The 12,410-nt window shown below is 36.1% G+C and overlaps 1 protein-coding gene across 1 annotated transcript in view; it reads left to right on the top strand.

Moving 5' to 3' along the window:
• SPATA1 (spermatogenesis associated 1) overlaps positions 1-12,410 on the top strand; it is a 46,122-nt gene that overhangs the window by 9,330 nt on the left and 24,382 nt on the right. The window contains exons 3-6 of the mRNA XM_047794217.1: positions 771-877; positions 2,877-2,994; positions 6,145-6,198; positions 6,293-6,515. Coding sequence (XP_047650173.1) covers positions 771-877; positions 2,877-2,994; positions 6,145-6,198; positions 6,293-6,515 — 502 coding nt within the window. The remainder of the gene's footprint in view (positions 1-770; positions 878-2,876; positions 2,995-6,144; positions 6,199-6,292; positions 6,516-12,410) is intronic.

Here is a 12,410-nt window from a genome sequence, read left to right as displayed (position 1 = left end):
ATTCTCTTTAAAAAGTCAATGCCATGAAGAGAAAGAAAGCAGGTCTGGAAAACTTCCAAATTAAGATTTTAAAAAGTTGTGACAAAGGGGAGAGGGAGAGAAGGAAGGACAAATCAGGAGTATGGGATTAAGAGATAAAACTAGTATACATAAAATAGATAAGCAGCAAGGATTTACTACATAGCACAGGGAATTTCTTTTTCTTTTCTTTTTTTTTTTTGGTCCACACCCACAGCATATGGAGGATCCCAGGAGAGGAGCTATAGCTGTGGGCCTATGCCACAGCCATAACAACACAAGATCCCAGCTGCGTCTGTGACCTACACCACAGCTCTCTGCAACGCCGTATCCTTAACCCACCTAGCACGGCCAGGGATCGAACCTGTGTCCTCATGGATACTAGTCAGATTCGTTTCCACTGAGCCACAACAGGAACTTCAGCACAGGGAATTATATTTAGTATCTTGTAGTAAACTAGAATGGAATGTAATCTGGAAAAAAAAAAAAACAGACCCTGAATCACTTTGCTGTACACCTGAAAATAACAAGATTGTAAATCAGCTATACTTCAATTTAAAAAAAATGACAGCTAGGTACAATGTGTTATCCTTGATTGGACTGAAAAAACATTCTGAGCCTTAACCCACTGAGCAGGCCAGGATAGACCCCTCAACCTCATGGTTCTTAGTTGGATTTGTTAACCACTGGGTCATGACGGGAACTCCTCGCTTTAAAAATATTTAAACTGACTTTCTTCTCAATTTATTCAGTTGGTGGAGCTTCATGTTTTTTATGTTCCTGAAGGATCATGGAACTATGAGTTAAATACAATTTCAAGAGAAGTTATTAACAAGTTCATTTCAGCTGGATTTATAAGGCAAGTGTTTTGTGTCATGTTACAGTGTGCCTGAAAAAGCAATCCTTTTTTTCTGCAGAGAAAAATACTTCCTGGAAATTCAAAATTTATAAGTGAAAAATATCTTCTTCATGTGGTTGATCCAGTCCCTGACTTAATGAATACTACCAATAAATAGTGCTATATAACAGTTGAAAAGTGCCATAGGAACAGATGTCACTTAGCCACAGTACTGCCACCTAGAAAACAGTATAACCTGTATATTACTATGGTTATATGCAAAGAGAATTGAGAGAAAAATAATCTGAAATTAGAAACCTGTTGAAAAGCTGTGAATAGTGGTTAAACCAGTATACTCACAATGAGTTTTTCACTGAACTATTTAAAAATAGAAACTATATATATATGTGTTGTGTATATATATATTTTTTTCACATTCGCAAAAACACATAGGATACTAAGTGATCTGACTGCCTCTTGTTATTTCTCTTTTTTTTTTTGTTATTTCTCTTGAGAGCACCTCAGTCTTCCTAATCTTACCCATCATTTTCTTCAAGCACATTAACCTCCTTTCTGTTCTAGAACACATCAGATGTGGTCCTGCCTCAGAACCCTTGTATTTGCTGGTTTTTTTTTGTTTTTTTTTTTTTTGTCTAAAGTGCTCTTCCTTTACATATGCTTTCTTATCTCCTTCAAGTCTTTGCTCCAATATTACTTCTTTGTTTATATCATCTCTGATTGCTGTATTTTAAATTGCAGGTACTCTTCCTCCCCTGCTTTAGTTTCTTTATGGTACATAGCAGTGTTTTATGAAATACATTTTTTTCTTGCTTTGTTAATTTTTCGCTCCCACCACTAGATTGTAAGGTATGTAAAGGCAGAGGTATTTGTTTTGCTGATTGCCTTATTCCCAGTCCTTAGAATAATATCTAACACACAGAGGGGTTCAGTATGTATTTATTAATTGAATGAATTAATTATAAAATATTCCCATTAGATTCTAGAAAAATAAGAACTCAGAACAAAAAGATAAGTGATGGCTTTAAATTTTAGGTGTTGAACATCCCCAGTGAGCAAAGATATAGAGTCTGATAACATTTGATCATCAAAGAAAATGTTTAATCCTGTCAAACATCCAGAGTAAATATCTGTGACTGAGTCCTTCTTTAATATATGTATAAATGTTTGTAAATTCCATTGCAAAGGTTTTTTTGTTTGTTTATTTTTTGCTTTTTAGGGCCACACCTGCATCATATGAAAGTTCCCAGACTAGGGATTGATTTGGAGCTGCATCTGCCAGCTTACACCACAGCCATAGCAGTGTGGGATCAGAGCTGTTTGTGACCTACACCACAGCTCACAGCAATGCCAGAACCTTAACCCACTGAGTGAGGCCAGAGATCAAATTTGTATCCTTATGGGTATTAGTCGGGTTTGTTTCCACTGGGGCATGACAGGAACTCCACAAAGTTTTACTTTAACAAAAAAAATTGGAGTTCCCATCATGGCACAGCAGAAACAAATCCAACTAGGAACCATGAGGTTGCAGGTTCGATCCCTGGCCTCGCTCAGCAGGTTAAGGATCCGGCATTGCCGTGAGCTGTGGTGTAGGTCACAGACACGGCTTGGATCCCCTGTTGCTGTGGCTCTGGCATAGGCCAGCAGCAATGGCTCTGATGAGACCCCTAGCCTGCGGGTGCAGCCCTAAAAAGACAAAAAAAAAAAAAATTGAAGGTGGATGATAAAAGTAAACAAGCATTTTTGGTTTTAGTACAAAAAGGACTTTTATAGTGTGTGTTTGCCTAATTTAAAAAGCAGGCTTTTAATGATTTATTCAAAAAATATTTACAGGCCTTTAAGCCTACAAAATCCCAGCCAGTGTGGAAACACATTATATTAAGCTAAATAGGAAACATTAAATTAGTATTATGTTTGAGATAGATGATTAAAGTTACCGAATCTTTGGTAGAGCTGAAACCTATTTTATTTTACATTATAAGGCAATGTCATGATATTTCAGAGTATCTCCTCACCTTACTTTACAAGCCCTGAGGGTGCATCTCGGTGAGTTCCTTGGTGAAGATGCTGTTGCAGAAAAATTTTTATTTCTGAAATGCATTGGAAATAATCTAGCTGTAGTAAGTTTCCTTCATTTTTTCCTTTTGATTAAAGAAAAGCATACTTTAACAAATTTTGTTTCTTAAATGCTTATCAACTCCTTAACATACTAAACAATATGTTATTTCAATCATCATGAAATAGAAATATCATTAAGCACACTGATCACCCAGAAAAGATGGGCCTTTCTGGCATATTATCGTGCACTAAAATAATGGGGCTATTTTTGTGTGTTAATTTCCTTGAGAAGAAAAGAAAGACAAATTTTAAATGTGATCATGTAAGTGATATGTGTTTTTACATTTAAGTAACAGCGCGCCTTTTAAATAAGTACTGGTGTTCTGGATTCTCATTGCTTGGGCCACAACTAGCCTCACTGGATGTGAAATGATATGACTCTAACATATTTTGAGGGGTGGGGGAGTGGGGAGAATCAGCTGTTATCTATCGAACACTCTTATCTGTAGCTTCTGTGATTTAGTGGCATGATTTTCTAAATAGAGATTTTTCTTAGCTAAAATCCTCAATTCAGCAAACCATTCAACCTCAAAGTTTCTGATTTCTCAAATAATAAAATAATTCTTTAACCAAGATTTTCCATATTTAAACTCTAATGATGCAGTATATTCCTACTCTACTCTAGTTAACAGATCATTAATATGTATTTATTTATGTGATTATTTAACATCTAACTCTGCCATTAGTCTGTAGCTCCCTTGTGAGCAGGGACTTTATTTATTCACTATGTATTTACTACCAGTGCCTAACAAGTTGTTTAGCACTTAGAGGCATTTAAATGTTTATTGAAAAAAAAAAAAAAGAATGATAATGATTAAAAAATATATATATTTCCCCCCAAAGTCATACTATAGAGGAATTTGCTGTGTGGAATTCTTGGGATTAGCAGCTAGATTTGAAGTTTTTGTTATTAGAATTCTGTTTAGTATGCCAGAATATTAATTTACTGATCTTTAAGTTAGTTTTTCTTAATTGGGGAAGAAAAGGAACAACTCTCATAACTCTTTGTTCTTTTTCATGATATGTAAAATTACAAAATATCAATCACAGGAGTTTCTGTTGTGGTGCAGTGGTTAATGAATCCAACTGCGAACCATGAGGTTGCGGGTTCGATCCCTGCCCTTGCTCAGTGGGTTGAGGATCCGGCGTTGCCGTGAGCTGTGGTGTGTGTCGAAGACGCTGCTTGGATCCCACGTTGCTGTGGCTCTGGCGTAGGCCGGTGGCTACAGCTCCTATTAGACCCCTAGCCTGGGAGCCTCCATATGCCAAGGGAGCGGCCCAAGGAAAGGCAAAAAGACAAAAAAAAAAAGATAGATAGATATATAGATATATATATATATCATCTCAGCATTCTAGATTAGAAGGGTCCTAAAGGTAATTAATTTAAGTCAGCTTCTAAGATGATATTTTATTGTTTTCAACAAATATTTATTGATGTTTTTCTGTATACAAAATGAGAAAAAAGAATTGGATATGGATCCTGCCCTTAAGCAGTATTCAGTGTAGTGGTGAAGATAAAATAAAAAATAATTAAAATAGCATATTCTGTATATTCAAAAGAAAAAGAGACTACTAGCAGAAGAGGGGAGCTGGATAATTTTAAGGAAGAAGCAACAGTCTGTTTGGATTTTGACTAAATATTTGATCTTGCAAAGATGTTAAGTGGGAGAAGATTTCTACGCAGAGAAAATAGAATGAGCACTGAAGTGGCAAAGCAGGCAACTAGGGAAGCAGTAGTGATTCAGTTTTTACTGGAGCATTGACTGTGTGAAAGGGAGTAGGAGACAACAATTCATAAAAGTGGTTTGTTGAAGGTTTTTAATGCTAGATTAATGAATTTGGATTTTTTTTTCCTGAAGCTCTGGAGTTTTTGAGCAAAAAATGACATAAAATACTAGAGGCAAGAATTGTAACCAGCAGAGTTTTGCAGTGGTTGGGCAAGAGATAAGGAGGGCTTCAGGAACAGGCTGCCTCTCAGATTTTACCTACTACTATTTTTTTCCTTGATTCTACACTTTAGCCAAAAAAATTTTCCTTTGGTCCTCAAAGAAGGCAAACTCATTTCTATTTTATCATCTTTGCACTTTCCTGGAGATCACTTCTTCCTGATTTTCCAATAGTTTGCTGCTGCTTTTCAAAGTTCTCAGCTCAATTATTATCTTTTCAAAAAGGCCTTCTCTGACAACCTGGTTTTTAGATACTCTTTCTCTAAATTCCTGTCTATTACACACTCCATTTTATTTTCATAAATCACATATCACTAAAATCATGTTATTTAACATCTGCTCTCCCAAGTAGAATATAAGCTACATGAGTGCAGGGACTTTCTTTCCCATTGTATCCTCACTACATAGAACATTACCTGACACATAGGATGCCTTCAGTATTTGTTGAATGAATAACACATTAACTCTGTAGGTTGAATATTTAGGAAATAAAGTTTTAAAAGTTGGACTCTTGAGCCAGATTACCTGATTTGAATCCCAGCTTGGAAACTTCCTGTTACAAAATCTTGGGAAAGTTACTTAACCTTTCTTTGCCTCAATTCCATCTGTGAACTACAGATAATGTGTGTGCCTATCACATAGAATTGTGAGGATTAACTGAGTTTTTTATATAAAACATTTAGAATAGTGCCTAGCACGTAGTCCATGCATGCAATAGCCATAGTTATTATTATTAAATGACATATAATTTCTATTATGTTTAGTAGAATGAGTAGAAATAGGATTATATTCTAAATTTTCTAGCTCTAGCCTTAGTTACCAGCCTTGAGATTTAATCTTGGTTTTTTTTTTTTCTTTTTCTTTTTAGAGCCACACATGCATCACATGGAAGATCCCAGGCTAGGGGTCGAATCTGAGCTGCAACTGATGGCCTAGGCCACAGACATAGCAATGCAGGATTTGCGCCCCATCTGCAACCTACACCACAGCTCATGGCAAAGGCAGATACTTAACTCACTGAGAAGGCCAGGGATCAAACCCACATCGTCATGGTTACTAGTTGGGTTTGTTACCACTGAGCTACAGTGGAAACTCATAGATTTGATTTTTATGTCACAGATACATGCTTTCTGCAAAAAAAGAAGTGTAAAAATAATTTTAAAACATTGCAAAAGCTTCAATTTTTTTTCATTTATTTATTTCTAGGTGAAGACAAAGCAAGAATCAGAACTGAAGCTCAAATCATTTGCTCCTCCTTATGTATGTAAATGTGACATTTTAAGCATATATTAATTTTTTAACTTACTGTTTTTAAAATATAAACTAATTTTGTTTAATTTCATATGTGTTTTAGGCTCTTCAACCAGAATTATATTTGCTTCCTATAATGGATCATTTAGGAAATATTTATTCAGCGTCATCAACAGTTTCTTTAGATGGGCACCAGATTAATAATGGTGTTACTGAGGCTGATGGAATAATACACAGTATAACTTTGTCAAAGGAAGAACCTGGAACAGATCCCAGTTTTTTAGAAAACACTTTGAAAGAGCTTCTTAACAAGAATCAGAAAGAAGGTGATTTCAATTGGAATGGGAAAGACAAAGAGGTTGTTTGGTGCATTTTAGTAGTAAAGTCAAGTCTTTGAGCAAATTCTGGGCAAATCTAGCCTTACAAATAGACAGTATAAAAGGAAAGCTGAAATTCATTTTGGGGATTTTTAAAAATGGTTTTTCCAGTTGGGAGAAAAAAAGACAATTTAAGTACTATGCTAAAAAAAAATTAAAATACAGTACTTATGATCTACCCCATTTTATAATAGTTTCAGATAAAGTTAAGACTAAATGAGAAGAGAAAAAGAGTGATTGTTACAACCTCTGCAGTATTATTATAAGTCCCTAAGGATCTTAGCCAGGAAAACCATATCAAACCAAAACAACTTTAATGTTGGGATACATTTGTATTTCAAAGACTTTAAATTTTTTTATTTGATTACACCCATCAATTTACTGATAATTCATTTCTAAAAAGTGGTAGGTAATTAAAGTAAAAATTAAACTTGTAAACATATAAATAGAGCTGGTACTATAAGAATTGATTGGAAAAGTCAGTTGAATTCTTTTGCCTTATTGCATACAGCAAATAAATTGTAATAGAAAAGTAAATATACTAAACATTTATGAATTAAATGAATTCCCGCCAAAATAATGACAACATTTATTACAGCTGCAAAATACACTTATTCTTAACCAGCTGCATTTTTCTTAATCTTCAATTATAGCAATTCTTATATTCTAAGTTTATACTACACCTAGTGATATTCCAAACTTAACCTCTTCTTTAATTTTAGTTACATTTAATATGCTCAATGAGAGTCTTTACCTCCTTCTTTATCTAGGTATGTCCTGCAGTGTTAAATATGTCTTTCTAGTCATGGTACCAATTAGAGGTTAAATGAAAAAACACCTGGGGAAAAAAATTTAGAGTAGAATCACACTCTTTCTGAAAAGTAGGAGATCAAATACCTAATGAAGTGGGCAATTACCCTACATCATGTTGCGAGTAGTATCATGTTTCATACCCTGGACAACAGGCTAAGTTCTTAAACTATGCTACTTGCACAAAACCCCCAGAAATATTTGGTTGAAAGTATTTAGTCCTATGAATTTTGTGTTCATGTGATTTTTTTAATAGTATTAAGTTCTTAATGTGTCATACCACAAAAATTAATTGAGAGACTAGTGTATACTCATTTTGAAAAGTTCTAGAAACATCAATAACTATTAAGAAGAAAATAAGGATAAATAGTAATTCCACCATCTAGAGACAGCTGTTAGTATTGTTGTATCTGTGTTATTGTTGTAGCCGTTAGTAGTATTGTTGTATCTATTAGTATTTTGGAGGTTCTTCCAATTTTTTGTGTGTACATATATATTTTTTTAACTTTTAAAAATTGAGGACACATACAAACTCTTTAAATTCCCTTATTTTAGAATATATCATAGGTATTTTATACCAATAAATATAGTTCTATATCATAGTAGAATTCCCAGATGATATATTTACTGGTAAGAGTGTTGACATTTTCAACTACATATCAATTTTTTTGTTTTGTTTTGTTTTTTGTCTTTTTAGGGCTGCACCCAAAGCATATGGAATTTCCCAGGCTAGGGGTCGAATTGGAGCTGCTGGCCTACACCACAACCATAGCAACACAGGATTCAAGCCACAGCTGCAACCTACACCACCCTTCACAGCGGTGCTGTGTCCTTTTAATATGAGTATTTAGATCATTTACATTTAATGAAATTATTGATTTGGTTGGTTTTAATCTACTATCTTACAATTTGTTATTATATTTATTTGTGTCATCTCTGCTCTTTGAACTTTTTTTTGACTTTTTAGGGCCGCACCTGTGGCACATGAAAGTTCCCAGGCTGGGGGTCAAATTCGAGCTGCAGCTGCCAGCCTACGCCACAGCCACACTGAACCCACATGTCTTTGACCTATACCACAGCTCATAACAATGCTGAATGCCTAACCCACTGAGCAAGGCCAGGGATTGAACCTGTGTCCTCATGGATACTACTCAGATTTGTTTCTGCTGAGCCACCATGGGAACTCCTCTGTTCTTTGTTTTTCTTATTTTCTTGGCTTTTTTTTTTTTTTTGATTGAGTAATTTTTTTATGATTCAGTTTTATCTCCACTATTGGCTCATTAGTCCTAATTTATAAAGCTTTTAGTGGTTACTAAAAAGGGTGGAGGTCAGCAAACCCCCCCCTTTTTTTTTTTACTTTATTTTAATCCATGCTCTATGGCTTTTTTTTTTTTTTTTTTGTCTTTTTGCCTTTTCTAGGGCTGCTTCCCACGGCATATGGAGGTTCCCGGGCTAGGGGTCTAATCAGAGCTATAGACTCTGGCCTTTGCCAGAGCCACAGCAACAGAGGATCTGAGCTGCGTCTGTGACCTGCACCACAGCTCATGGCAACGCTGGATCCTTAACCCACTGAGCAAGGCCAAGGATCGAACCCGCAACCTCATGGTTCCTAGTCGGATTCTTTAACCACTGTGCCACAACGGGAACTTCTGTGGCTTATGAATAAACTTTTATTGGAACATACCCATACCCTTTCATTTACATATTATCAATGACTACTTTTGCACTATAATGCCAGAGTTGAGTAGTTGTGACAAAGACTCTAAGATCTGTAAACCTGAAATATTTATTGTCTAGCCCTTCAAGAAAAAGTTTCTCCTGCTATACATTATACACTTTTAATTTGAAGTATACTCTCAAATTATATAGAACTTCATATATAGTATAAGCATTTTACAGCAGTATACTTCTATTTCCTCCCTCAAATATTTTTATGCTATTTTTATACATTTTACTTCTGTGTGTATTATAAACTCCATAATACATTTTTACCATTTATACTTTATGCTGTGAGTTACCTTTTAAAAAGATTAAAAATAAGGGAAAATTTCTTTTATTTAGAAGAGAGTTTCTTTTCCTTTGCTCAGTGGTAGTAAACCTGTGTTTTGTATGTTTGTCATCCTGGGACCAAGATGATCCTATATGTTTGTGATCCTGGAACTAAGATGATCCTTTTGCTTCTACCCTTCCTTTAGCCTTTGTCTAAGACTGGTGGTGGGAGGGTTTCCTACCACCTCTTCAGTGGTAAGACTTTCTTTACAAGGCTAATGGTGGAAGGGGAGTTTCTTGTTCTTTCCTCTAGGGCTGATGGCTTTAGTTTCTATTCCTCCTCAAAAGCCAGTGGATTTTTGCCTGAGCCCTATGGTGAGAGAATTTCCTGCAGCTTCCCCATGTCATAAGGCTTTTGCTTTGTGTAAAAGCGGAGTTTTGAAAAGATGGGGTTTCATACCTGTGTGCCATTGATGGCTCTTTTGAGTCTCCTGTCCTGTGCCCAGTCTTTCTTATGAGCACATGATACAGGCACATGGCAAGGAGCTTGCTGTTAAGTATTGACTGCCTTTTGTATCTGGGGATCCTAGAGCTTCCAGACTGTCTTGGTAGCCCCATTTGCCTTTAGAATTCCTTAAAATTTTAGCTGTTTTCTTCTTGTTGTAATGGCAGTTACATCTTCCTTCTGTGCTCTGCCAAAGATGAAATAATTAGTTTATTTTTTCCTTGGAGGAAATTAGAATCAGATTTCTTGCTTTCCTGCAACCTCAATTATCTGATGAGTTCAGGAAGAATTATTCTTTTATAGATTATTTATTTTTTTGTCTTTATTCAAAAGGGAGCACTCTTTAGTCTTTCTACATCCTCAGCAAAAATGGAACTGCAATTCTTAAATTTTAATATAGTCAAGTTTGTCGACATTTTCTTTAATAGTACTACTTACGTCTTCCTTAAAAATCCCTTTTCTACCCTGAGTTCATGGAAATAGGGCCCTATGTTATATTATAACTTTTTATGGGCTGGCTGGCTTTTCGCATTTAGTTCATTAATATACCAGGAAATAATTTTTATGTGTAATGTAAGATAGAGTTCCTTAAAATTTTACGTATGTTTACTACCATTTATTGTTTTTTTTTCAATTCTTTTTTAAAATTTTTTATTACTCAATGAATTTATTACATTTGTAGTTGTACTGTGATCATCACAATCCAATTTTATAGGATTTCCATCCCACAACCCCAGTGCATCCCCCCACCCCCCAAACTGTCTCCTTTGGAGACCATAAGTTTTTCAACGTCTGTGAGTCAACTACCATTTATTGTTGATGGTTGTGCAGTTTCTTAAAATTGTCAAATTACCATCTTTTTTTAAGGGCCATACCTATGGCATATGGAAGTTCCTGGACTAGGGGTCAAATCTGAGCTGCAGCTGACAGCCTACTCCATAGCCACAGCAGTGTCAGATCTGAGCTGCATTTGCAAATTATGCTGCAACTTCTGGCAATACTGGTTCCTTAACACACTGACCGAGGCCAGGGATCTAACCTGTATCCTGATGGACACCATGTTGGGTTCCTAGCTTACCAAGCCACAGTGGGAACTCCCTCAAATTACTCTTTAGTTCTGCATGAGAATACAAAGTACCTTAGCTTGTGGAGTTCCCATCGTGGCTCAGCAGAAACGAATCTGACTAGTATCCATGAGGACGCAGGTTTGAACCCTGGCCTCGCTTGGTGGGTTAAGGTTCTGGTGTTGCCGTGAGCTCTTGTGTAGGTCACAGACATGGTTCGAGTCTGGTGTTGCTGTGGCCGTGGCGTAGGCTGGCGGCTGCAGCTCTACCTTGACCCCTAGCGTGGGAACCTCTGTATGCCACAGGTATGGCCCTAAAAGAAAACAAAAAACAAAACTGAGCTCTAACGTGATATTATCAAATATGGCTGGTAAAAAAATATGCACAGTATGTTTTACAGGTCTTTTAATGAAGGTGAAAAGAAATATTGCCTTATTCATTTTTACATATTAAAATGGATAGTCCCTCCCATTAGTTATCTTTTGCTCTTTCCCATCAGTCAGTGCTACACATCTGTACGTTTTTGAAATGCCTCAACTACTTTAACATTTTTTTTGTGTGGTCTTTTTGCCTTTTCTAGGGCTGCACTGCGGCGTATGGAGGTTCCCAGGCTAGGAGTCTAATCGGAGCTGTAGCCGCCAGCCTACACCACAGCCACAGCAATGTGGGATCCAAGCCGCATCTGTGACCTACACCACAGCTCACGGCAGTGTCAGATCCTTAACTCACTGAGCAAGGCCAGGGGTTGAACCCAAAACCTCATGGTTCCTAGTTGGATTCGTTAACCACTGAGCCACGATGGGAACTCCAACATGTTTAATATTTGACTTTGTTCTTGCCCTCAAACTAATATACTTTCTTCTTTGGTTTCATCATTCTTACAGTTGTTCAGAGTTTAAGCTTGAAAATTCCCTTATTGTAGAATGATAGCTTCTTAGGATAAAGCAACCTTAAAAACTATCCTGACTAGCCTCTTTGCGTATAATCTCCTTTCTACTCTATTTCCTAGAGTGCCACCAGCATCGTTCTTCTTATTGCAGGCTAGATTATTTATCTCCCTATTTAAAACCCTTGAAAGACCCACTGATTACTACTTAAAACCCACATCCTTAAGATGGCATGGAGAGCTCTTCAGACTCTGACCTTAAACCCAGGGTTGCAAATGTTGGGCCATGCAGACTGTTCACTGCCTGACTCCAGAAGGCTTTCTTCATATAGATTATGAAACTATGAAAGTGAATGGAGCTTTCAGGATTCGCTTAATGTGGTAGTTCAATAATTTTTAGTAAATTTATATTTACTAAATAATTTAGTAATAATTAAATTTACTAAATAATTTACTAATTCATTTAGTAAATAATAAATTTTACTACTAGTATTGTTATTATTACAGTTTGGTGGTAGGAAGGGAAGGAAGAAGTACCGTGTAATAAAACTGGAGGTAAGTAAGGATTTAACTGCAAAATCCTTGCTTGC

Source organism: Phacochoerus africanus, chromosome 8, assembly GCF_016906955.1.
Source record: "Phacochoerus africanus isolate WHEZ1 chromosome 8, ROS_Pafr_v1, whole genome shotgun sequence".
NCBI lineage: Eukaryota > Metazoa > Chordata > Mammalia > Artiodactyla > Suidae > Phacochoerus > Phacochoerus africanus.
This window is presented reverse-complemented; position numbering and strand designations above follow the sequence as displayed.